Source organism: Budorcas taxicolor, chromosome 8 (assembly GCF_023091745.1).
Source record: "Budorcas taxicolor isolate Tak-1 chromosome 8, Takin1.1, whole genome shotgun sequence".
Lineage (NCBI taxonomy): Eukaryota > Metazoa > Chordata > Mammalia > Artiodactyla > Bovidae > Budorcas > Budorcas taxicolor.
The window spans coordinates 66360715-66388390 of record NC_068917.1 but is presented as its reverse complement, the minus strand read 5'-3'; the positions used below and the strand labels follow the sequence as shown (position 1 = coordinate 66388390).

At 45.8% G+C, this 27676-nt stretch overlaps 1 protein-coding gene across 1 annotated transcript in view; it reads left to right on the top strand.

Annotated features, from left to right (window-relative positions):
- GABBR2 (gamma-aminobutyric acid type B receptor subunit 2) overlaps positions 1-27676 on the top strand; it is a 367577-nt gene that overhangs the window by 117666 nt on the left and 222235 nt on the right. Inside the window, exon 2 of the mRNA XM_052644771.1 lies at positions 4422-4559. Within this exon, the coding sequence (XP_052500731.1) occupies positions 4422-4559 (138 nt within the window). The remainder of the gene's footprint in view (positions 1-4421; positions 4560-27676) is intronic.

Sequence of the window (27676 nt, the reverse complement as noted above, 5' to 3'; positions counted from 1 at the left end):
TTAGAAAATATGTTATTTTGCCACATTAGGAAATTAAAAACAAAATCCTGCTGCTATCTGCAGTTTTATAACAGAAACACATTTCAACACTATACAAACCACAAAGGATCTTTAAACTAAGGATAGTGGTCTAAATGGAGTACATTTAACATTAAGGAAAATCTTGCTATATTATTCTTATTTTTCTCATTTTACCTCACTACATTAGTTTTCTACTGATGCTTCAACAAATGTCCACAAATTTAAACACCACAACCACACATTGTCTCCCAGTCCATGGTCCATAAGTCCAGGCCCGCATGACTCTGCTGAACCCTCTGCTCAGAGCTTCCCAAGGCCAAATCAAGGTGTTAGCTGGGCTGGGTTCTGGAGGCCCGACTATTCAGGTTATTGGCAGAATTCAACTTCAAGCCAACAACAGCACGTCAAGTACATCTCATGCTTTGAATCTCTGATTACCCCTCTGCTGTCAGCCAAAAAACATCTCTGCTTTTCAGGGCTTGTGTGGATACACTGGGCCACCTGGGTAACACTTTAGGGTCAGCTGATCAGTAACCTTAATCACATCTCCAAAGTCCCATTTGCCACAAAACATAACAGATTCCTGAGAGTAAGACCGTGGATGTCATGGGAGCCAGAATTCTGCCCTCCACACAGCTTGGTGAAAACCGAGTCAGATAAACTTTTGCAGCTCGAATACCTGTGGCCAAATACACTCAGATTTTTGAGTTGACGTATTCAGAAGGTATCTCTTTGTGAGAAGCCAGGACATCATTATTAATGAAGAGTCTTGCAGGGACTTGGTACTGGGGAAATGTTTGCTGAACAAACAGGTATTAATAAGTTCATTGTTGCTAATATTATTTTAATGCAACTTTGATTATAAATCTTATGGTACTATATCATCATTGTCATTAGTACAGATTAGAAAGCAAGCTAAAGTCATTATAGGAATGTATTAAAATGGAAAACGATTCAGTAAATCATGTTAGAAACAATTAAAACATGAACTTCTCTGTTATATCTGCTTGTGCTCTGCCCACGAAGGGAAGTGTTGCTTTCAATCAAGGAACAGGAACAATTATTAGAGGGCCCCAAGAAACAACAAGAATTTCATCTTTCTTCCTCCTGATCTCCCTCCTTCCTTCTTCCTTCCTTCCCATCTTTCTCTCCTTCTCTCTTTCTTGGCAAAAAGAAAAATTAGCTTGGCTAATTTTATGCCTGCTAAGCCACTTCAGTCGTGGCCAACCCTTTGCGACCCTATGGACTGTAGCCTGCCAGGCTCCTCTGTCCATGGGACTCTCCAGGCAAGAATACTGGAGAGGGTTGCCATGCCCTCCTCCAGGGGATCTTCCCACCTAGGGATCTAACCCACATCTCTTAAGTCTTCTGCGTTGGCAGGCAGGTTCTTTACCACTAGTGCCACCTAGGAAGCCAGGTAGCTAAAAAAAATTTAATTAAATTAAAATTTTCAAATTTAATCATTTCCTGAACCTTTCCAGAGTACTGTCCATACTCTAGGCTGATGTTCAGAGTGCTCTTTAACCTTAGCCTAGGCCACTTTGTCCTCATCCTAGGTCTTAAGCACCCAGCCCCCGGAGCCCGCTTCAGGCACTCCCCCATATGCCTCTGCCCCAGCACTGAGCCCTGTCCACCCCCTACTGGGGCCACCCATACCCTTATCTCACTGGACAGTGAGATCTCTGAGGCCAGGAACCACGTTAGACTCATGTTTCTATCCCTGTTGACACCCACTGTGGATCTCGGTCCAGAGTGTCTCAAACAGACGAGGAGAGAGCAACAGATACTACCCCACGCTGGTCCCACTTTACGGTCCCACTTTGAGGGGAAGGCAGGGGCATCGAAGGGAAGAAGGAAGACACAGAATGGACAAGAAGACAACACTAGGGAGAGAGATGTGGAAGTAGAAAGAAGGGGAGGAAACAGATGCAGGGAGGAAGTCATTGGGCCCCTCAGGCATCCAGCAGACCCTTCCTGGGTCCTTAGGGAGGCCCCTGGGTAAATCCTGGGGAGACAGAACTGGAAACAGTGACCAAAAGCCTTGTCCTCAGGTGGCTTCTTTTTAATTAAAGGACAGTGAATATACAGACAAACAAAAGTAGAAAAGATGACTTCAGATAAATTTCGGAACTACGTCATAGCATTAAATAGGATGGCGTGTTAGAGAGTGACTGGAGGTGGGGGCTATTTCCAGTAAGACAACAGTGGAGACTTCCTTGAGGAGGTGACGGCTAAGCTGAGACTTGAATGATGAGGAGTGAGCCATGCTGAGAACCGAGCAAATATTATTCTCGTCAAAGTGAAAAGCAAGTGCCAAGGCCCAGAGGCAGGAAGAAATTGCTTTTCCTTTCCCGGATCAAGAAGGAGGCTGGTGAGGCTGTACTTGGTGAGCAAGGGAGAGAGTGGAGGGAAATCAGGTCGGAGTGGGAGGCAGGGCAAGGTCTTGTGGCTTCTTGCATCCATTATGTTAAGGAGGGTGAAGACTATCATACCAAACTATAGTCGGTAATACAAAATAGTTATTATATAACCCAGTTAGAGCATTTTCTAACAGCCCTGCTTTAGGGTTATCTGATGGGGAGGAGAGTGAAATTTAAGGCCCAGACATCTTACAATTCTCTAAAACTGGTAAGATGTGCTGGTTTTCAATAATTTCTTTTTCTGTCCCTAAAAGTGATAGCTTTATCACCCCATGGGACATTAACCAGTTTAGTATCTAATTTAGCAATCTTATTTCTTGTTTTTCCATTCCCTATAAAAAATCCCTATCTCAAATTTTCTTTTGAATCCACTTTGTTGTCCAGCAGATTCCCTTTATTAATGAGTTAAATAAAAGGTTGATGTGTACCCACTATTGATTTTCATGAGAATTATGTTTCTAGCCTTTTTGAGAATTATATTCTGATAGGAGTTTGGGTTTTAAGTGCACAGAAAGCAGCAGAGTAAAAAGGACTAATTTATGTTTGACAAAGAAGCTTCAGACTGTGAGGTGATGAACAGGCTTAACTGGGTCTCAAGGGAGCAAGACACCCAGTTCGTAGCCAATCCCTCTGTCCAGGGAGAGACAGCCACTCGACTGGATGAGAGAGGAGGAGGTGGAGAGGAGGGAGGTGGGCTGTGATTGACTCCCAACATCTGACGACATTTGTCCTTGTTCATTTCCATAGCGGGTCACCAGGATCTACTTTCCTCTCTTACATGTGAGCTCCTTGGCAGGGGCTGTGTCCAAGTTTCTCTGCTTGTTCCGCCCCCAGCCCTGGGCTGAACACAGAGTGGTGCTTGGCAAGTATCTGCTGAATGAATTCTTCCGCTTAGATTCACCTCATGCTCCTCCTCCTTTTTTTTATTGTGATAAAATATATATAACATTTAAAAAATGCCACTTTATTTTTAGGTGTACAGTTCAGTGACATCAAGCATATTCACACTGTTGTGCAACTATCACCCCCCATCCATTTCTAGAATGTTTCCATCATCCCAAACTGAAACGGAACTCATTAAACACTACCCTCCCCATTGCCCCCTCCTCTAGCCCCTGGTAACTGTCTATCTTTGTGAATTTGACTATTACAGTTACCTCATCTAAGAGGAATCTTACATTTGCCCAGTTGTGTCTGGCTTATTTCACTTAGCATAATGCCTTCAAGTTTCATCCACGTTTTAGCATGTGTCAGAATTCCCTTCCTTTTTTAAGATGGAAGAATACTCCATTGTTTGTGTAAATCACAGTTTGTTCATCCATTCATCTCTTGATGAATATTTGGGTTGTTTACACTTTTCAGCTACTGTAAACAATGCTGCTGTGAACATGGATATACAAATATCTCTTTGAGTCCCTGCTTTCAGTTCTTAGGGGTATATACCCAGCAGCAGAATGCTGGGTCCTGTAATAATTCTGTTGAATTCTGTTTTGGAGAACTGCAGTATTGTTTTCTGTAGGAGCTGCACCATTTTATATTCCTACCAGCAATGCACAAAGATTTCAATTTCTCCACATCCTTGCCAATATTTATTGTTTTCTGCTTTTTTGATAATAGCCATCCTGGTGGGTGTGGATTTAGCTTCTTTTAAAATACAGAGGACTGTGCTGGGAGAGGCCCAGGCTGAGGAGTTCTGGGGCCCTTTCCTCAGTGTGGTCTGAAGGGAGATAGCTAGGAGCCTAAGGTCCTAGATTTGGAGGGTGCTCGGAGGGAGAAGCAGGAAGAGGGATACTGAGACCACACCTCACTGTGTTCACAGTGTGGGCTCAAGACTGGCTTAAAGAGAGGCCTCACAACGGGAGAACTGATATTCCGGTTTCCCATGAGGGAGTTCTGTTTGTGTGAATGCACCATAGGGCCCCTGTCCCTGGGGAAAGCTGTTTCTAATTTTGGCTTCTCTTTCTGTGTGTTGCTCCCCAGTGTGACAATGCAAAAGGGTTGAAAGCCTTCTACGATGCAATAAAATACGGGCCGAACCACTTGATGGTGTTTGGAGGAGTCTGTCCGTCTGTTACATCCATCATCGCAGAGTCCCTCCAAGGCTGGAATCTGGTACAGGTAAGGTCTGGGCCACCTTTGGTGGGGGAGCTGTCTTTGACTGGTCGCTAGTCTTTCTCAGGGATGGTTCCTTGCCCAAGATGGTTCCTAAATTGCCAGGTTCAGGCCTTCCCTGCTCTTTTCTGGATGATTGCACAGCCTCCCACTGTCCTCACCTCCTGGCCTGATTCTCTGTCCTGTCCTGGCCAACACAGTGGGTCTTTCAAGGGTAGCCCTGACACCAGCACTGTGTGTTTGAGATATATCAGTGACTCCCTAGCACGACTTTCAGGGGCATCGACATCCAGCTAGTCCTCCTATCCAATCTCATCTTCTATCCCTGCCACTCACTCCATGTACAACCCACCTTTCCTTAAGTACACCCAAGACCTTCAGGCCTCAGAGTCCTGCTCTAGCTATTTCCTTAACCAGGTGATCCAGACCTCCTTCTCCCACTGAAATTATTTGGTCTGCTAAGGCTGCCTTTCTCCTTGGTTAAGCCTTTCCTGGCGGTTTTGGCTGTTACTTACTCTTTACACTGGCAAATGTTATACAGACAGATGTTCTACCAGTGAGTATATGGTCTGTTGCAGGTGAAAATCACCGGTGCTAACTCTTATTTGGAATGTGAGAGAAAAATATAAAAAATGCGAACCTAGGATGAGTGGTGGCCCAGGCACATGTTTTATTTCTTTGCTTCATCCATCCATCCACCATCCATTCCTCCATGCAACAAATATAACACAACTTACTATGTGCCTGGAATTTGGGTAGACACTGGGGATATAGTGTTGGACAGGACAGGCATGGTTCCTACCCTTTCAGAGCTTGCACTCTAGGAGGGAGGCAGGCAGTAAGCAAATACACAAGTAAGTAGTAATAATACTAAGAGCAATACTTGTATAGTATGTATGTTGGACTTGCAACGTATCAGACACCGTTCTGAGCCTATATTTTCATTAACTCATTTACTCACTATAACTGCTCTATGCTGTTGGTACTATTAGTATTCCATTTTATGGATAAGGAGACCGAGGCACACAGAGGCTAAATAACTTGCCCAAGGACCCACGACTCATAGGTAATACAGTCAAGATTTAAACTCAGGCAGTTTGACCCTTGAAATAAGATTGGGGTAAGGAAATGGCTAGAATAAACAGGGTGAGGGGATAAACAGTGGCTGTTTCCTCGACAGGAAAGGCCCCTCGGAGGAGCTTAGGCTTGAAGGGCGAGAAGGGGTTGGTTGGATGAAGTCAGGATGTAATAGCAAATGCAGACAGCCTGTGAGGGGAACGAACCTGGCTTGTTGGGGGAACAGCCAAGAGGTCACTGGGGCTGGAGTGTGGGAGTGGTGGGTGGGGAGTCAGGGTGGTGAGAATGAGAATGAAGGGGTGGGCAGGAGCCAGTCCCCAGGGAGGCCTGGTTTCATTCTGTTCATGGTGATTAAAGTCCTCTGTGAGTCCAGCCCTGGGTGTATGGGGTGCTGAGGGTAGAGCCCCAAGCTGGTGGCCCAGAGGGGAGGGAGGCAGCAGTGGCAGAGCTGTGACAAGGGAAGGGCGGGGTCCCAAGGGAGAGCCACCCACTCAGCCAGCCCTGGGTTCAGGAGGGCTTCTCAGGGGAGGTGACGTGGAACTGGCTGCGAGGGAGGAGAGGGCGTTGGACAGCTGGAGACGTGGAGGAGAGCGCTGCTGGCAGAGGAAACTGGGCGGGCAAAAGCGGGAGGTGGGAAGGAACGTGGGCTCGGGGAGCAGTGAGTCATTCACTGTGGCCGGAGCAGGCCACGCTGAATGTGGGCGGATGCAAGCGTGGCGGAGGCCGGGAAAGCAGCTCAGCGTGCTTTGGTGCAAACCTAGCCACATGATGGGACCCAGCACGGTTTAAGTGTGCCGAGGGCCCCTGGCTTCCCGGGGGGCACCTGTCTGTGGTGCTGCAGACAGCCTTGAGACCTTAGTGGAGTCAAGAACCTTCTCTGTCCTTGAGCAGCCTCTCCCCAGCTCCCAGGAGCACGCCGGACTCATGCTGGTTGTGCCAGATACTGCCTCTCTGAACCTCAGCCTTCCCCGTGTACAGCAGGGCAGTAAGAAGGTGGGCCTCACAGGGCTGCTGTGTGGGCCAAACTATTAAACAGGGATTAGAACTGTGCCCCGGCATGTCCTCAGCAATAAGGGTTTCTTGCTTTATTGTTGACACCCCTGCCCCGCCTTCTGCTGCTCCCAGAGTTGAATATCCACTTGAATACCCCCACTTCGTAGTGTTCCTTGTCTTTCCTGAAACGTTGTTCCCACCACCTGAAATATCCCATTCTCCCGTGACCTATATGCCAAGACCGATCCAATCTCAGAGATCCAGATTAAATGCTGCCTCTTCTAGGAAGCCTTTCCTTATTGCACTATCTAAAGTAGCCGCGCTGGAAATTCTTTTCCTCCTTTCCCCTGTTTATTTCTAGCAGAGCATGTACACCACCCACCCCACCCCAAGCCCCTCTGCCTTCCCTCCTCTTAGAACTTTGCAGATATGGGGACATATTTAGTTGGGCTGTGAATTCCTTGAGGACAGAAAATGGGCCTGCGTTACTCCTGTTTCTTCTGGTGCCTCTCACTTCACAGACCTTATTAGGTGTCTGTTGAATAGAGGGAGGGAGGCTGGGAGGGATGGAAGGATCTGCAGACGGATGTTTTGCCTCGACATGAGAGACCAAGTTCCCTGGAAAAGCCTCATCCAGAGAGGAATCCAGGAGCTTCCTGGCCGTCTCATAGCCTCGCTTGGAACTGTCTACCCCTCAGAATTCTCCAGGAGCTGCAGGAGCAAGCGCAGTGTCGCACACTCCTGGCTTGGCAGCTAGTAGCTCTGCGGCCTTAGCACGCACAAGAGGGCCTCTGGCCTAGAGAAGCTGACAAGGCAAGAAGTGGGCTATGAGGTGGAGGCTGTGTTATTTATTGCTTCCCTGATGGCTCCGTGGGTAAAGAATCTGCCTGCAATGCAGGAGACACAGGAAACCCTGATTCAATCCCTGGGTCAGGCAGATCCTCTAGAGGAGGAAATGGCAGCCCACTCCAGTATTCTCGCCTGAAAAATCTCATGGACAGAGGAGCCTGGTGGGTCTGTAGGGTTGCAAAGAATCGGATAAGACTGAAGCGACTTAGCACTCATACATACAATGCAGAAACAGTATATCTGTGGTATCACAATTTCATGAGTGTGGTGGAATTGGGAAAATTACAGGTTTCTTAGGAGAATGATAATGAAAAAAAGATTGAGGAATGTATATGGGTCTACATCACTTCCGTATCACATACCGTGTTCCATTAATAAATGAATTACACTGTGTGGAGAATAGTCTATCCTGTATCCAGGTGTTTCCTACTAGACTATAAGCTTCTTGGGGGCAGAGGACTCTTGTTTTCTTCATCTCCTAGTTACCAGTGCCTAGCACAAGGCCTGCCTGGTACCAAGTAGGTCCTCACAGAGTGCTAAACTGAACTAAGTGTGGGGAATAGGCTGAGGAGTCTGAAACCCTCCACGGCAAGTTTCTCACAATGTGGACTTGACCATGAAGAGGCCAAGGACTTGGGAGAACAGTGCAGATCCTCGGCCTCCAGCTCAGCAGAAGCCCTCTGCACTGTCCACAGGGTGATTCTCGTCCTCCATCCCCCGCTGCCCTAGGCATCTGCTACCAAACTCTGGGGCAGATCCAGGGCTCCAGCTGTGCATGGGTGAGGGACACCAAGGGGCTAAGAACTGGGCAGTGCCCAGCAATTTGGAGAGTTCCAGGGACCTGAATCACAGGGTGAGCTCAGAATAGACTTCTCCCAGCCTGAGAAGCCAGGCAAGGAGGAGGTAGGAACAAAGATGTGGGTCCCGATGGAGAGTAGCTCTGGAGGATTTCTGCACCCTCTGCTCTTGGAGAACACAGCCCCATTTGCTGTGGATTGGATTCTGGGGGCCCCCTGCCCCCTCCCCCGCCCCCTGAGGCTGAGTTTGAAAAGATGGTGGGTGAGTGAGTCTGCTGTCGCTCAAGGGATTTGATCAATCCCTTAACTTATTCAAAACTGGGCTCTGAAACAGAGTTTCACAAATGGGAAAATGCATGTAATTTGTGTAATTGAAAAGGAGCTCTGACTGCCCTTTGGGGGAACAATGCTTGCTGGACAGAGACAGTCTGGAATGCACAATCAGTTGTTTCTGTTTCCTGGTGCTACAAAAATAGAGATTTGCGCCACAAAGGGGTGAAAATTCACCCTGGTGCTAAAATCAGTCAAATTTAACTTTTGCCTTTTGCTGGGCTTCTTGATTCATGGTTGCTGCATCAAGAGGCTAATATTGTTTAAGTCGTGACGTGAGTCACTGGGAGCGTCAGCTCCTCCAACTAGAGGGGAGGATCTTCGTGGAGTCCAGGGCAGGCAATGCGGGCTCTGTCCCTGTCCTCCTGGTCAGATCCCACTCAGGGTGTGGGCTCAGATCTGGGCCTCACTTCAGTGGAAACCCTCCAGTGCATAGCCTTGGGGGCATCTGGGGAGGGTAGAGTTCTGGCTGTTGGAGAACTGAGCACGTTCAGACTGGATAGCCTGCAGGGCGCTGGGGAGGACAGAGGAGTCCTAGTCGCTCGAACTGCATGGCTCTTTGAGAGACTTTGTCAGGTTTCTGAGATGTGGGTGGGGAGATGCAGGGGCATGGCTGAAGTGAGAGGGAAGCAGGGCTTCCCTGCAGTCATGCCCTTGCTGCTGGAGGCCTTGGGCATGGAGCAGGCTTCCTGGCTGTGAAGTAGTGAGTTCCCTCTTGCCCAGTTTCCCCGAACATTCTGCTCTCATCCAGTCCTACTGTTAGGGAGATTTAATACCCAGAGTAGGCATATACCAGGTTGCTGCTGTCACACTATATGGTGAGCATCATTTATGAGGGCCAAGGATGTGCTCGTGTTAATGCAAATTTCCAGGCTCCACGCTGAGCAGGTCCAGGTTAAGGGATTCATCACATCCTTCAAGGACTGTGGACCCCACTCTTCATCCCCACTGTCATTTCAGGTGATACAGATGCAGTTGGTTTCTGGGAACTTGCTAGGCCAGGTGATCTCTAAGTCCTGCTTGTTTCCCAAACCTCAGAACACTGACGAGTGCTGCTGGTTCACACAAGTTTAATTTACACAGCCCCGGTTGGAAAGAGGACATGGAGGAGACAGCAGGGGCTGCTGCTGGGGCCAACATCCCAGGACAAAGCCCACAGCCCATGGCGTGGCAAGAAGTTCTCCTTCATCTCGCCCCTCTGTTTGTCACCCACCTGCTCCTTCATCCAGCGGCCACTTGGTCCCTCCGCCTGGCAGAGCTTGCTCATTCTTCCAGATGCAGTTTGGCCGCTTCTTCCTCTGTGAAGCTTCCTGTTCCTTCCCCTGTGCTCCCTTACCTGCATAGTCTTCCCTTGGCGTTTGCTGCCTTGTGGCTGCACCTCCCTCCACCCCCGCCCTCAAGCGGCCGGAGGGCAGGGCCTGGTGTGGTCCTGACTCAGATCTTGAGTGGTCCCTGGAGCTGGATGCCTGACTTCTGCACCTTAGGCTCATCCCTAATGATGAGGGCAGACTTGGACTCAGACTCAGAGGGACCTGAGGGCTTTCCAGCTGCAGCCCTTTGGTAAAAGGATGTGAAGGGACATCTGAAATGATCTCTGGCTTGGCTTTAGCCCATATCTCCCATTTCTGGCCCTGATGCTCTGTAACTGATATGCTTCCTTTGAAAATGTTTTCAGACCTGCTCAGAATCCTTTCCTTGGAGATCTGAAGGTGGCTAGCTTCTGACTCTGCCTTGCACAGTTTTGGAGACATTCTATAAACCTCCCCCCCAGTGTAGTCTGTCCCCCTGAAAGCATGGAGCCTGGGGATGAGTGGGAGGATTTGGAGCTGGGTGGGAAAGATGGAGGCAGGGTAGCTTGAACACGAGATGGAAGCAAAGCCAGCAAAAATGCAAGAGATGTGGCCAGAGAGGGTTCACACCCTGAGACCAAGACAAAATTCTTTCTAGGGAGTGAGATGATAGTTGCCTCAGCTTGCAGATAGAAATAGTCTCGCTGATGAAAATACAGTCAGGTTCCTGAAGGGATAAAGGGCTGCTCGCTGGAAAACGCAAACACTCTTTCGTCAAGAACCGTATCCCGCAGAGCCTGTCCTTTAAAAGGCAGCTGGAGCAGATTATTAAATTGTAGATGCGTTTCTCCTGGCACTGTCCCAAGCCTCCCCTCAGCAGGCAGCCCACCCTGCCCCTTGGACGGCCCCAACACTCCCTCGAGAACCTTACTGGGCAGGACCATTTCAGTTTGTGTGATGGGGCAGTCTCCTTGGCAGAGCTCTCATGAGGGAGTGGAGGTGAGGAGGGCATGTGAACCGGAGAACCCCGACTGTGTAAATGTTGGCACATTTAGGACTTGATTTCTGAAAAATCTGAATCATGCTTGGTTTTGACATTAAAAAACCAAATCTGTGAAAACTCTAAATCAGGCCCTTTGCTATTTACTGAATTCTAGCATAGCTCTAAACTGTTGGTCAATGCCATTTCTGTTATAGGAACAGCAAATTTGTCATCTGACTTGATTTTCTCATGTGATTATCTTATGAAAGCTGTTGGTTGCCTGAGAATTCAAGAGATTGTTTCTTACTTAGCTGTGGTTTGTGGACTTTGATATGTATTCATAGAAAGGCATCAGGTTTTAGCAATCACTGTGTCCAGTGTTCCCACTGTATAGACTGGGAGCAGAGGCCCAGAGTGGGTAGGATCTTAACCAAGTTTTCACAGCAAAGCTAGATCCCTTGGCTCATTCTCTAGAGCTTTGTAATTACCCCCTGGTCTTATTTTCTCTTTCTCAGCCTCACTTTTCTCTCTCATGTAAAATGGAAATAGCAAAGTAGCCTCATATGTTCTGTACAGCTGTGAGAATCAATGAAGGTGTTTCCTTTTTTAGCTGAAAGCACCTTTAGAGAATGCGGAACAGTAGCTGCTCTTATGATGTCATGATGTGACAATGTCACAGTGAGAGGGACTCCTCCCAGAAGCAGACCTCTGATGATAGCCCCCATTTTGCGTCAACAGCAAAGGTTATTTACTCTGGCACTGCAGACCCAAAACAAAGGCATAACGGGCAGGATGGGGGTTCTTCAGCAAGACACTCAAGGTGCACATGACCTCTGCTTCTCAGCCCCCTAGGGTCAGAATCCAACAGGCCGGAATCCTGCCACTGCCCAGCCCACGTGACTGCCACGCCCTTGCCCATGGAGTGGGCAATGGAAACTGTGGACCTGATTGAAAACCACTTAGGAGCCATGGTGTGCTTAGGCATGGCTAGGAACTTTGCTGCTGCTGCACGGCTCTCTAAGAAAGAGAATGGAGGCCAATAATCCAGGGCGGGTTGGAGCCATTTCTTGGCGCTGGTCTCCAGAGGGGCCATTTAGCACATTAATAATCTATGAGATGTTTCCACCTTCTGGATTCATTAAAAAAAAGAAAGAAAGAAAGGTGGGGGAGGAGAAAGAGAAGAAATATTAAAAGCGTGCACTATGGGCTGTATGGAGGGGGGCGGGGAAACACTGAGGACTGGAGATTACGGATGGCCCTTCATGGCAGTGACATCGGAGGCCTGGTGCAGTAAAGGAAGGTTCTGAGAGCACGCAGAGGGTCGTTTATGAGGGGAGCGAAGGTTTCCAGCTCTTGGTTTACATGCAGATGGGTGGGAGGAAGTATGAGCCCTCAGCCAGGATCCTGGCAGAACCCATTGATAGTCTGTGGGGAGAGGAAAGCGCTCTGTTTCCGTTCATTCATGCTCATATTTACTTATTCATTCCTTTATTTAACAAGTGCAGCGCCTGCTGTGCACTCTGCCAGACCAGGGCAAATTCCACTACTCAGTGCAGCTACCCCAGGACAGGTGGGTATTGGCAGAAGAGCAATTAGGCTTGGTAGCCAGAACAGAGGCCAGGAATCTAGAAGCTCTGGGTCTTTGTCCCTCCTATGTCTCTCACTGACAGTAGGCTTGGGCAAATCGGCAAGCTCCTGGAGCCTCACGGAACTCATCTGTGAAATGGGCTCACTAAACCTGCCCTTCTGGGGCCACTGAGAGCATCAGGTAGGACAGGGATGGTGGAGCAGGTGATGGCCCTTTTCCGACCGCAGCCCCTGTAGATGAAGATTCATATCACCATTACTGATGCTTTGGCATCTGAAATGCCAGCCAGGCCCCAGGCAAGGGGGAACTCCTTGAGAAACTATGTCTCCATTTGTCTCTAGATTAGAAGTTTTGTGGGTGAAATGAACTATCTCAAACAGGGAAGGTGATTCAGAACAGTGAGATTAAAACAGAGACCCTGCAGGAGAGGCCAAACAAGCCCAAGGCATCTGTAAGCACTGTGCATACCCTCTTTCCTGGTTGAGTTTTCAGAGAAGCAGAAGCGAAGAAGAGCACGATGTTATCGAATGCATGGCGGTTTCCAGTCTATTCCTGCCAACGACCCAACCCATATCTTTCTTGTCCATCTGCTAAAAGATTCAATTCAGGGTTCTGACCCCCATTTTTAATTCAAGACCACGGTATCTAAAGTAATATCAGTTCCCAGCGTGTAACTCCAATGGCTTCATTGTTGATGCGTCTCTCACCGCCTGGAAATATGCTCGGTGTAAATAATTCATTCTAAATAAATAAATTACTCGCACTGCTTATGGTACGGCTGATGCTGCTAGGAAGCAGCACAACTGCACATTATGTTGAGTCAAGTCTGGAATTACAAGTTGAATCTGGAAAGAACTGGAAAGGGAATCAGAAAAGGAAGTCCCTCCAGGAGGACCAGCATGTAAAACAGGGTGACAGGACAAAGCACATGTGTGCTCCATCGTGTCCGACTCTTTGTGACCCCATGGACTGTAGCCCACTAGGTTCCTCTGTCCAGGGGACTCTCCAGGCAAGAACGTTGGAGTGGGTTGCCATTTCCTTCTCCAACGCATGAAAGTGAAAAGTGAAAAGGAAGTTGCTCAGTTGTGTCCAACTCTTCGCGACCCCATGGACTGCAGCCTTCCAGGCTCTTCCATCCATGGGACTTTCCAGGCAAGAGTACGGGAGTGGGGTGCCATTGCCTTCTCCAGATTCAGGCTGAGGATCCGCTTTTGGAATGTCAGAGCGGAAATGCAGTTGCAGTAGCGTTCTCAGCTCCTCTGCACATCCCTGCAGTCAGCATCAGGGACCACAGGGCTCTTGTCAAACTCTGCTGCTCGAGCCTTAGTGTGACAGGCTGACCTGGGAGGCTCTTTCAGCCATGGTGGCCAGGAGCCCAGAGGGGACCTGTAGTTCCACACAAGGAACAAAGGAGAGGGCACTGGCTCAACACGAGGACTCCTGGCTGGCCATCCTGGGCCTGCCGTCTTCAGCTGGATGGCTTTATGCAAACCACCTCCCCTTGCTGGAGCCTGAGCATCCTGTCTGTGATTGTCTGCTTTCCTCCCAGGACGGTAGTGACACTCATGTGGGGCAAAGCCTGGAGTGCTTGGTTGCCCTGAGGCAAAAAAAAAAACAGGGTTTGTGTTACAGTGTGGCACTGATGGCCCCTTCCTAGTCCTGTTTGATAAGATGGGCTTGTGCCCATTTGTACAGATGAGGAAACGGAGGCCCAGAGGGGCTAACATGCTTGGTCAACTCTTAATAATAGGGGTGCTTTTCTTGGGCTTTGGTCACATGGGCTGGGATTCCCATCCAGGCCCTGGCACTTGTTAGCAGGTGGTCATGGACAGAGAACCCTGGCGTGCTGCAGTCCATGGGGTTGTAAAGAGTCAGACACGACCAAGCGACTGAACCGAGTTGTTTGGCAGATTACTTAGCCTTTCCCATGCTCGGCTCCTCGTTCGAGACCTCGGTGTGCTGACCTGGCTGGTTGTAAGATGACCTGACATGATCCATGCTCATACTCCTTCAAGGACCAGGGCACCCACACGGCCTCCTGCTCTGACTCCCAGCTAGGGGCAGGGCCGTGGGGTCTGGGCCGGCTCCTTCCTCAGTGCATCCGTTTCTGGGCCCCTATCATCAACAGAGAGGGGTGGGCCAGCTGATGGGCCAGATAACCTTGATAATGTTGTGTCCTGATTCTCTGTATCTCCTGTGGCTCAGAGCCATCAGCACCTGCCTTCACTCTGGTAGCTTCCCTCCTGGGCCCTGCATGCAATTCCCTCCCCCAGGGGCTCACAGCCTGGGGCCTGGTTCCCCTTCCATTTCTAAGCAGCTTCCCAATTAGGTGTGGCAGCGTGCCCCAGAGCTCTCCAGGCAGAGAACCCTGCACTACAAGGGGAAGGAAGTGACCCCAGAGAGGTAAGACAGCCTGCATGAGGTCACACCACAAATGGTGACAGAGCTGCGGGGCCAGCATTCTTTTGGATCCCCCTCTCTTCCTTCCCCGCATGCTGAGGGATGGAACCTGCTCTCTGCAGCTCCTAGGCCCTTGCCTACGCTGTGTCCACTGCTCATGTGTCCTCTCGATTCCCCTCTGCACCTGGCAGAGTCCTCTGCATTTTCTGATATTTAGTTCAAGTGCCATCTCCTTGCAGATCTCTGATCTTCCCCAACCTGCTCCAGCTGCAGGAGCTCCTTGCCACCTCTCTTTGCCTTTTCTTCACTATTTCATCTCTGCCATTTCTTCAGTAGATTGCAGTTCTCTGATGAGGATTGCGTGTTACCCACCGCACTGTGAACTCCTTCTGTGAACTCCTTGAGTCCTGGCTGTACCCAAAGGACCTTGCATAGGACCTGGCACTTAGTTGGTACTCAGAAAGCATGAGTGAACACATCTGGGTGGCATGTTACAAAATCAATTTGCAGTACCACTGGTCTACATTTCAATGGCCTTGGCTATGGGGCAGGCACAGTTCTAAACACTGTTCATAAATGAGCTCATTTTCTCCACACACCAACCCCACGAGCTGGACACACTCTCCTCATTTCACAGATGAAGAGACAGAGGCACAGAGAGCTTGAGTGTCTTGCCAAGGGATTGCCAGCATGAAGTAGCTGTGAGCCTGTGCTGGCATCCACTGGTGCACTGCCTCTCACAACTTCATCCAGTCCTCAGGGCAACACTGTGGGGAGGGAAGAGCGGGTGTCATCCTAGTGAGGCGGAATGAGGAAAATGAGATGCAAAGAGCAAGACTTTCCCTGCTTCCTGCTGCGAGCAGACCTCCGGGTGTAGGAGTAGGGGCTCCTTCCGTGTCTCTGGGTTCCTCCTCAGCCCAACTTGCCTGTCAGCAGATGATGACCCAGGCTGGTATGAGTCTCTGTGCAGACCTGTGTTCTCCTTGTAAATCCTTCATGATGTGCACGCACACACACACACACTTTTAGACTTATTACTCATCCAGTAACTTGTTGTATATAAAAAATGAATGGTTCCTTTGAACTCAGAAAATAGATGGACTGGTTGTCATAAAAATCAATAACATGCTAAGTATTTCAAGCATATAGTACTTAGAGCTCTACTCTTGGTGGTTTTGTAATGAATGGCTTGATTTTTTTTTAAATAGAGCATAGCCTACTTTCATTTTGAATTATACAGAAGGCTTTTGCCTTGAATCTGTTTACTAAGAAGATTAAATAATTGATTATTTCCCTGATGCCGAGATTGAGCCTTATTCAGTAGGAAGCGCTCAACTTAAGGGAAACAATCTGAGGTCAGGTGATTATTGAGACATTATGCCCAGATGCAGATATAGGCATCATTTTCTCAAACTTCCCCCAGCTTCCCACACAAACTGTTACATGGCTTTGCATAACCAAAAGACAGCTCCCTTCTTGTCCTGGGTTTCTTCGAAAACCCCAGGTGCCTTGCTAGAGTAATGGGTGCCCAGACCTTCAGCACAGCAAAGCAGCCCCAGCTCAACCCTGCACCCACACTAGCAAGAAGGGATCTTTGCTCAGTTCTCAGTTTCAACACCACTTCTCTGCAAAGCCTTTCTAGGCAGATCACAGCCTCCAATAGACACGTCCATGGCACCTGCCTCTCCCAGCCCTGCAACATCATCGCAGGTTCAGTTCCTGGTTCAGTGTTGAGCCTGCCTGAGTGCTGTCAGCTCCCTTCATGAGGGTGAGGTCACATCTCCTTTGCTGGCACTCCTGGAATCCCAGAGCCAGCGTGTGGCCTGGAATACAGGAAAACCTCCAAGGACTCCTTGTTTTGTTTTTGTTTGGGAGTTCCTTCTTTCTTAATCTCTCACTTTTAGGAAAGTAACATTGTGAATTCATGGATTTTAAAAAATATATTAAATGGACTGTATTCCAATCAGCTGCAGACATTATTTTTTTAATATAGACATTAAAGCCATTTTCCTTCTCTATTTATATTTCTGATTTTCCTCCAAATTTTCTTTCCAGCTTTTTATTTTGAAAAAGTTCAAACCCATCAAAAAAGTTAAAAGCGAATACAGTGAGCCTCATACACCCTTTATGTAGATTCTCCAGTTGTTTGCATTTTGCCTTATGCATTTCCCTATCCCTCTCTCTCCCTCTGCCTGACCCTGCCACTACACTCTTATTTTTCATTAAAGCACTTGACGATACTTTGCAGAGGCAATATTTCATCCCCAAATATGTCAGCATGAATTTCCTAAGAGCAATTATATTCTCTTATTTAACAATAGTATAATTATCACATCTAAAAAACTAACAGTGATATAATAATGCTACCTAATATATGGTCTGTATTCAAATTTTCCAACTTGTCCCCAAAATGTCCCTTTTGCCATTTATTTGTCAAGGTAGGTGGGAAGGGATCAAGGGTCCAGCTGGGAGGATGTGTTATGTTTGTTACCATGTGCTTAGTCTCTTCAACCTAGAACATTCCTCCTACTTTGGTGGGAGTTGCGGTAGGGGATGCTTTTGGGATATTGACCTTCTTGAAAATCCCAAGCTAGTTATTTTATAAAATGTCCCACAAGACCAGAATCTGAATTTGTTTCTTCACAATTAGATTCAGATTAAACAGTTTGGGCAAGGTGAAGCTACATTTTTTATATCAGTGCAGCGTGTTAGGAGGCCCATGTGTGAACTCTTATCAGTGATGCTAAGTTTGATCACTAGGTTAAAGTGGTATCTGCTACATTTATTGTAACAATACCTTTTCCCCTTAGTAATTTTGATGTAATCTGTGGGGTGAAACTTTGAGACCATGTGAATATCCTGTCCCCCATGATCTTTGGTTTTGGCATCTGTTAATGGTCCTTGCCTGAATCATTGTTAATTTTATTGGGGTTGCAAAATGGTCATTTTCTAGTTCTATTTTTCCTTCCACATTTAAGCTGATATTCTTATCTACAGAAGAGTGTTCCCTTTGGACCATTTTTCTCCTTCCTCCTGCCCGCTTCTCTCCCTTCCTCCTTTCTCTGCTGTCAGTCTGGGTGCTTACTATTTTACCTGCCTTAGCCGGAGAAGGCAATGGCACCCCACTCCAGTACTCCTGCCTAGAAAATCCCATGGACGGAGGAGCCTGGAAAGCTGCAGTCCATGGGGTCACTGAGGGTCGGACATGACTGAGTGACTTCATTTTAACTTTTCACTTTCATGCATTGGAGAAGGAAATGGCAACCCACTCCAGTGTTCTTGCCTGGAGAATCCCAGGGACAGGGGAGCCTGGTGGGCTGCTGTCTGTGGGGTCTCACAGAGTCGGACATGACTGAAGTGACTTAGCAGCAGCAGCAGCAGACTTGGAGTTAGCTATTTCTCCCAACAGCCCTGATTCTTTCTGATGGGGAATCACGTTTGGAAACTAAGACCTGCATGCTAGGCATGCTCATTGCCACTGGGGTTCACTGCTTCTAGGTTTTTTCAGTGAACTCAGGTTCCAACTATAATTTTTAATGTTTTAAACAAAAAAATGTTTAATTTGAATCTGACCATCAGAAGATAATCATGCAAATATAGGACATCCTACAATTCACCTGGCCTGGATTCTTCCAAAAAGTTAATGTTGCAGAAAACAAGAACAGTAGCAGAAGGGCAGAGCACTGGTTTAGATGAAAAGAGACTGAAAAAAATACATAATAATCAAAGGCAAGGCTCATGTGTCGATGGGATCCTGAATGTTTAAAATGTAAAGGGCATATTTGGGAAATAGAAGAAATCTGAACGTGGGCTATACATTAGATAATACTGAATTACTGTTCATTTTCATTAGTGTGATGATAATGCTGTAATGATACAGGAGAATGTCATGAGGAGATGCATTCTGAACTATTTAGGAGTGAACTCTCAAAGTGTCTCTAAGTTAACTTCAAATGTACTGAAAACAGAAATGTATCTGTATGTATACGTATGTCTGTGTGCATATATGTTCATATATATGTATGTATTTATAGAGAAAAAGCAGACATGGGAAATGGTGAGTGGTGAAGGACATATGATATTCATTGTACTGTTTCTTCAACTTTTTTGTAGGTTTGAATATTCTCACAATAAAATGCTATGAATCTGTGTGGGGTTTGGGGTGGGGAGAGACTATAGCCCTTCTTATTTAGTCAATAAAGATGTATGCAAAAGTCCCTTTACAGATTTTTCTCCATGTGATTACATTAGCAGCTTTATATACTTAAAAAAATTTTTTTATATACTCTAAAGTGCCTTTATTTTCAGTTTTCAGGGTTTGATGTTTTTCCTATTGATAATTAATTTTATTTTAAAACTATAAACAAATTTTTAAATTAAATTTTAAAAATTAATTTACATTTAATTAAATTAATTTAACTTTCCTGTGATTGATGTTTCCTGTTAGGTGCATTCCAAACTAATCTATCTAGATTTACTGTTTCTCAGATCCTCTCTTACTAGGCTGTGATTGCAAAATGTGGTTTAAGGCATTTTAAAATATTTATTTCTCTCCTTCATCTGAATAATTGTACCATTTCAGCTTATCCTGCAATAGTTTCTTGGAGAATTCCAGTTAACACACAGTCTTTGTACATATCCAGTTGGATGAGTTCAGTGTCGTTAATTTCAGTTGAATTTGATTACAATTTATTGAATTGCTTCAAAACAGATAGATGTGTGTTTAAGTGCCTTATTTTTGGTGTTATGTTTTAAATTGATTGTATGACCTCTGGGAAAGCGTGTAAAGTGTTTACAACTTTTATATGACTCTATAGTCAAGACTATTCAACAAGCAGAGAATTCTTGGCTCCAATCTAGCATCCCTCTTATTCCATGCCACCTCTGTAGATAACAATTTTTGTTAGTTTCAAACTTATTCTTCTAGTGTTTCTTGTTGCAAATAAGCACAAATGCATGCACGTGTGGGTTTATTTTTCTTTCTCCTTATATAAAAGTGAACACACTATATATATGCTATTTGGCAAGTTGCTTTCTCACTTAATTTTCCTGGAGCTTACTGTTTTATCACTACCTAAAGACATTGCTTATTCTTTTTACAGCTGCATAGCACTTCTTTGTGTGAATATACTATAATTTGTGGGCTTCTCCAGTGGCTCAGCGGTAAAGAATCAGCCTACAGTGCGGGAGCCGCAGGAGACTTGGATTCAACCCCTGGGTCAGGAAAATCCCCTGGAGGAGGGCATAGAAACCTACTCCAGTATTCTTGCCTGGAGAATCCAATGGACAGAGGAGCCTGATGGGCTACAGTCCATAGGGCTGCAAAAAGTTGGACACGACTGAAGCGACTTAGCACGCATGCACTGTAATTTGTATAGCAGGTCCCCTATTGATGGACGTTTAGGTTGTTGCCAACCTGTTGGAATAACCTTGGTCACATGTTTTATTTGTGTGAGTGTAAGCTGGGGATGAATTCCTAGAAGTGGAATTTCTAGGTCAAAGTGAAAGTGCATCTCTAATTTTTCTAGAAAATACAGCTTTATTGAATGAATGAGAATACTAATGAACGAACTTGATTAAGAAGAGCAGAAAGTAAAAGGCTGGTATCTAAATGGAGACTTAAAGCAATTAGACTAAATAATTCTGTTTGTGAAAGAGGCTGGCTTAAAACCCTTCTGGCGACGTCTCTAGTCCAGTGATTTTTATTTTCTCGCCTGAAGAGAGAATTTTGCCTTGGTTTGTAAATTAAGCATAGAGTTACAAAATCATGAAATTTGAGAGCTGAACTAAAAATCCACCTGGTGCAGTCTCCTTATTTTAGCAGTAAGGAACCTCAGGCCCAGAAATATAAGAGAACAGAAAGATAAAGACACAAATTTAGTTTGATTCCATCCAATTCAATGAACAGTAGGTGAAATATCTGCTTTGTAATAAGGCAAATTGTCAAATGTAAAACTGTACTACTGAGCGCCCCCAAGATAGCACATGAAAAGCATGGTTGTTCAGACCCCTGAGTGCTTTCTATCTCAACCACCTCTCCTTAAACAGAACTCTCTTAGTTTAAATGGATTTTGTTTCGCGTTTTTTATGTTATTCTGGGGCATTCAAATGTAGTCATGATGGTAAGTTGGATCAGGTGGAGGGATTGGCTGGCTGTGTGCATTCTGGCTGATGATGTGGGTGGGCATGGTTACTGAGTGTAGTCGGAAATTACATAATCATGGCGTTGGTAGCCTTCTGTTTTGATTCCAAGTAGGCAGCATGGAGCAGCAAATGAGTTTAGCTCAGCCCAGCTGTGGACTTGTGCTGTGAGCCTGGGCAAGTCCCTTGTCTTCCCTGGTCCTCACTGTGTAAAATGAGGAGTTGGAAAAGTCCAGGATGGCAGATAAATTAATGAATTGGTGCCATTATTTCCCCCATCCTGTGCTAATTGCAGACATAACAAATTGATTGCCACACGCTCTTCACTGGTTTAACCCATCTCTCTCTCCAGCCACTGTCAGCCTGTTAATGAAGTCACGTAGGCTCAAGCCTACTTATCATCTCTGGCTTAGATGGTTACTTAGGATTACCAGATAGATTACAGGACACTCAGTTAAATTTGAATTTCAAGTAAATAAAGAATAAGTTTTTAGTACATGTGTGTCCCCAACATTTCTAAATATGGCAGCACTCTTAGGCCACTTCTACTTCTACAGATATTTCTCTTTTTTTCTACATAATTAATTTCATCTGAGAGATCCACCCTCTTTTTGGTACTTCTGATAGTGCCCATTTTCTAGTCTCAAGGTAAGAATCTAGCTCATTCTATATTGTTTAAATTCATATTATGGTTTAATGTAGTGGAAAGTGATGAAGATTTGAGTAGGTTTTTATTTCCAAGGGCCATATATTCTTGTAAGACTGCTTAACACACCTGCAACACCATGTTTCCCAGACATCATTTAGCTGCCACTTTCTTGATTTTGCCAAATCTCCATACCACTTGTATTATTAATTTATTTAGTATTTTCCTTTAAATCAACTCAATCTTTTATTTAAATACCATGGGTGGAAAATCAGGATCATTTACTAAGAACAAGTATAAAAGTAAATAAAAAGAAAAACACACCTCTTAAGATATAAAATATTAGATTGGGGCTCACCTAAAACCATTGGGTGTGCCACCAATTCACATAAAACATAACACCATCACATGCAAACTCCTTGCTGGTTTGAGAATCCCATCCTTGACCCTGGTGGATGATCCTCAAGATTTCCTTGAATACCTCCAGTGATGGGGAACTCAGTACTTAGCAAGATTGTGATTCATTCTTGAATACCTTATTACTAAATATTTCTTCTTTATTGGTTCATATTAGCCTCCCTGAAACAGTCATAATTTGATCTGAGCTTTCTTATTTTTTTTAACTAATATTAATATTTGTGTGCTTCTTATGTAACAACTTACAAGTTGTTACATAAGTGCTTGTTATCTTACTGTCTTATGGAGAGAAGTAAGGGTGCAGTTACGGTTCAGTGTGATAGATCTGATGGGCGTGGGGAGGTGCACTTGGCTCGGACTGGAGGTGTAGGGAGGTGTTTAGGAAGGCTTCTTTGTGGGGGAATGAGAGAGAGCCTGGTATGCCTTGGAAAGTAAAAGGCTGGAGAGTGAGGGTGAGAAAGGAGGCTAGAGTGGTAGAAAAAGGTGATGGATGAGCTGACTAGGTGGGTATTGTAACCCTCATGTTCCATTAGCACAAGGACCTACTTCCTGTAGAACATTTTCACAGTTAAGTTCTCATTTCAAAAAAAAAGAGCCCTGGAGAGTTGACAGGACTTATTCTTTCCATTTCATAGGTAGGGAGACTGAGGTTTAATGGATTGCTGGTGGGCATGCAGCTTATACTGGAAGAGCTGGGTCTTGACAGTTCCATAGTCATGCTCCTTTCCTTGTGTCCTAGCCCCAGGCTCACTGGTCCAGGATGACCTTCTCTGTCCCCGTGAAGAAGACTTCACATTCTTGGAAAGCACCTTAGAATCTTTTATCTTGATTTAACTTACTCAGTTTCCCCAGGACTGATCATGAAGCAGATCTGAGAGGTCTGGAGTCCAGCATTCTGCTTCTCCTTCCTTGGTTCTGGGAGGTGTTGGCTCACAATTGTAAACAGAACCTACAGTGATCCCTTCTTTTAAAGCCCAGTTGTCTGGGCTTTGAGATGCCCAGTGACCTCCACCCTCCTGACCTTTTTGTGGGCTCTCTGTCTTTGTGTCTGTGGGGCAGGTGTTGCAGGGTCCCCTCAGGAGTCTTGGCCTGTCCTGGTCAAGTGATTCCTGAGTAGAGTCCTACAGCCCAGAGCTTTGCCTGGACTCCCTTTAGATACTCCAAGGTCACAGGCCCAGCTAAAACCATGTTTTTCTCAGCCACAGAAACCAGTGCTTGCTTTCTTCCTCAGCCCCATTCTGTGTGAAAACCATGGTGAGTTCTTGTCTGGAAGGCAAGCATGGAGGCCTCTTGTGATCCTATTGCCTCCTCTGTCCACTTCTTTTTTCTTTTCTCTCATAGCTACAGAGAGGATTGGAGACAGCCCACAAAATGCACACAGACCAGTCAGTGAAATGGGCCTAGCTATCAATCACTTCTCAGCACTCCAAAAGAAGGGAAGGAAACAGTGCTGGAAGAGCTGAGGGATAGCAGGGAAGCCTTCATGGAGGAGGTGGCTGTGAGCAGTCCTGGACAGATGAGTAGGAGCTGGTTCTAAAGAGATGGGAGGATTCAGCAGATGGGAATGCTGTATCTTCTCCCACTGCAAGCATCGAGCTGGGCCACAGCACACCTTTCCCCCTCCATAGATGTGATGTCAACTTATCAACTAATTAGAGGTGCTAAATTGACATGAGGAGACATGATTTTTGCAGTGTGGTAATTAAAAGGCAGTTGGCTTCACAGCTGGGATCACACACAAGTGCTTCTTACCCTTAAAGACATCAGCTGAAGGCAAAGTGCAAAGGAACTGAGGAAACCAGAGTCTTCTATTGTAATTTGTTAATTTCCTGCATTTGTCACCTACACAGCTGTAAGGGAGAAGTGAATGAAGCATCTAACCAGAAGTTTAAGAAAAATTAAAGACACGTGTTCTAATTGAGCACAGACAAGCAAAGCAATCATTACTTTTTAAAAATTAACAAGACATTTTAAAAGTGATTTTATTTATTAATTGGCCACGCTGCCTGGCACGTGGGAACTTAGTTCCCTGTCCAAGGATGGAGACTATGCCCCATTCATTGGAAGCATGGAGTCTTAACCACTGGACCACCAAGGAAGTCCTCCAATTAACCGGACATTTTTAAGTTGCTAGGTTAGGATTTAGAATTAGACCCTAATTATGAGTTAGAATTATGTCTCAGCCTGGTAGTAGTCACGTTACCATGAGCACCCTTCCATTCTCTGAGGTTTCTCATGTTAAAATGGGTAAACTCTCCTCCATTCTGCCCTCATGGGGTTGAGGTATTATTGAAGGAAAGTATTTTGTCAGTTAAAAGGCTTTTCTTAATTGTAAGAAATACCATTCAGTTCTCATAACTTCTCAGTCTGGAAACTGTGATCTAACATTAACAATCATTGATTGGATGCCTGTGCATTCAGACCCTCAGAATAGCCCTAAGGTTGGGAAGGGGGCTTGTCACCCTGGTTCAGAGGGGACAGATTCCCAAAGGTGAAGTAATGTTCCTGTAGTCATGTAGTGAGTGGTGTGGCCGGCATTCAGTTCCAGCCTGTCCAAGCTGGAACTCAGAATTCTTACCCCATGGACCATACTGCTTTCTCAGCACTGGCTTGGTTGTGCTCTTTCTCTACTTAACTCCAGCTTTTTACTCTAAAGGAGGAAAAAAAGGATTGGAGGAAGTAATATTTGTTTTGCAAACTTCTTTACGTAAAACAATGATAGAAATACTGTAGAGGGGAGTAAAGAAGGAAATAAAAGTCACAGAATGCCACATGGAAAAAAAAATGTATCTTAAAGAGCAAAAAATTAAGTTACTTTACAATTTGCACATAAATAAAAGCTTTTCTCTTAAACTGGGTGATCGACAAGTTGATATTGATTTTATTATTACTCCTTGAACTGAACATATATATTTTATATACTTATACATGTAGTTTATAACCCTAATAAAAGTTTAAAAAGAAAAATGTGAAGAATTTGGTCTTCAATAAAATGTCAAATATACATATGAGTTTTGTCTCATATAATTGAATTGCAACATCTCAGGCAAGTGAAGCATAATGAGCCATGGATTTAGTTTTGTTGTGTTTTTTTTTTTCTTTTAAGCAAATCTTTTTTTTCTTTTGCTTTCTCTTAAATGGTCCCACTTGCTTTCCCATATTGTACCTAGGTGCCTTCCTAAGAAGCAGCCTTTTTGATGGAGAGATGAACCAGATTTCAAGAAGAAAAGTCCCAAGTTTGAGCCCTAACCTTGCTACTTGCTTACTTGCTCACATGTGACCCTGAGCAAGTCACTTATCCCTCTGAGCTTCAGTTTCCTCATCTATAAAATTAGGGCAATAAAGTCTACTCTGTATCGTGGCGTTTTGTGAAGGTCAAAGTTAGACTAAAGCAGGAAATGAATTTTGGAAGTTGTTCATCACACAGAAGAAGCATAACAGTCTGTGGAATGGAAGCTGGTGATATCAGTCTCCCTCCTTTGCCAGTCATTTGATGTGTGATCACGTGCAAGTGGCTTAACCTCTTTGAGCCTCAGTTGCTTCATCGAAAAATGCAGATCAAAATAATGTCTGTCCCATAAGGTGGCTTCGCACATTCAGTGACAAAGTGAACCCTTCACGTCAAGCCCCCTCACACAATGCTGGCCCCAAGGCAGGTGCTCACTAGGCAATACCTTGAAGAAGGCAAAATATCTGAGTTCAAATCCCAGCTTTGCCCCTTGCTGCTCATGGGACCTTGGGCACGGCACTCTCCACGAGGAGCAAACACTATTATGCCCTCCCTGCCTCCAGCAGGAATTGTTGTGAGTCCCCAGATTTTAAGGACATGACAATGGACATGGGTGATAACAACTCAACTGCTGTGCATCTCTGAGTGATTAGCACTAAATGTCATCAATAGGAAGGAGGGTGATTGTCCCCAGGGGGTTCCAGAAGAAGTTTCAAGCCCCAGAGGCAGTCTGCATATGCTGCTCAGCAAATCTTATTGGAGTGGGGCTGCAGAAACTCGCCCAAATGCCAGGCTTTCATTTTCCCTCCTTAACTTGGGAAATGCTTTGTGGCCACCCCACATCACATTAGTCTCACAGGCATCTGTGTTGAGGCACTTTGTGTCCAAACAGTTTTTCGCCAGGGCTTGGGCGCAGCGGTGACCTGGCGCAGATCTGAAGTGGACCCCAGTTCCCAACGCACACAGCCTGGCGCCTTTGTATATGTCCTGGCACTGGCCACAAACAGGGTTTTGTCAGAAGCTTCCTGAGAAAGTTGCATTCCATTCATCTTGGCTGAAAGGAACCCTAGATGACAAATACCTCCCTCATTTAATTACAGAAACAGTCAGCAAACCCATGGAAGAAGATTAAACCAAGTGGAGAAAAGAGCAAGCCTCAATCATCTTCTCCCCTCTGGCATCTGGCCCGCACTTCTCACCTAGGATTTAGCAACCCAGGCTGTTCTTGGTTAGATTTTCCACTTGAAAAATGGTTTATTTCTGCAGACAAGTTAAACCCAGAGGCCCCAAACCAGGTAAAGAAGGAATTACATTTAGAGAAGAATTCATCAGTGGCTGAGAGTTTAATAAAGACCCTGAAATTGGGAGGTGTATTTACATTTTTCATTTAGGCTTGAATCTGCAAAAGAGAAGTGAAACACAATGGCAATTATCAGAATAAATCAGATCAAATGAAACACACACCCACACAAAACTAACCAACTCTTTAATCATTCTCCTCAGTTGTTGGAGAGAGAAGTATAGAGTTGTGTGGTATACAGATGAAGGAAACTTTCAAGTCTTTGGTTCAACCCATCATTTTTAGAGATGAGAACAACAGACACCCACAGAGGGGGTGTCTGCTTTGCTCTGCTTTGCTCTCAAAGCCATAGAGACAAGGGTAAGCCTGGTTTTCCAGCTCCCGGAAGTGTCTGTATAGTTGGCTTCACTCTCCTGTTCTCTCTACCTCTGGGCCCTTAATGTGAAAGAGACTCACAGTTCCATACACTAACCCTAAACTTGTACAGAATATTCCACGGCAAGCCAGAACTCAGAGAGAGATGCTGATGGCTGCCTCCTCTTCCACTTTTCTGGTTAAGGTTGTGTCCTCCAGAATTTCCCAGGACCAACCATGCCCACCATAGACACCAGCTATGTTTGAGACACCCTGAAAGCCTTGAAATAAGCAGTTTCTTCCCCGTGCTAGTGGGTCTCAGAAGAGAGAGCAAGCCTTGGGTCATTGCCCCACTTCATCTTGGACTGATGCATCAGAAGTGGTTGAAGAAAGAGAACCAGGACTTCTCTGGTTAAGTGGTTAAGAATCTTCATGCCAGCACAGAGGACACAGGTTTGATCCCCGGTCTGAAAAGACCCCACATGCTGCGGAGCAGCTAAGCCCATGTACCACAACTACTGAGCCTGTGCTCTAGAAGCTGTGTGCTCCAGCTGCTGGATTCCAAGCGCCTAGAGCCTGTGCTGTGCAACAAGAGAAGTCCCTGGAACAAGAAGCCCGCGCACTGCAACGAGGAGAAGCCCCCACTCTCCACAACCAGATGTGAGAGTGGGACCATAAGGAAGGCTGAGCGCCAAAGAATTGATGCTTTCGATTTGTGGTGCTGGAGAAGA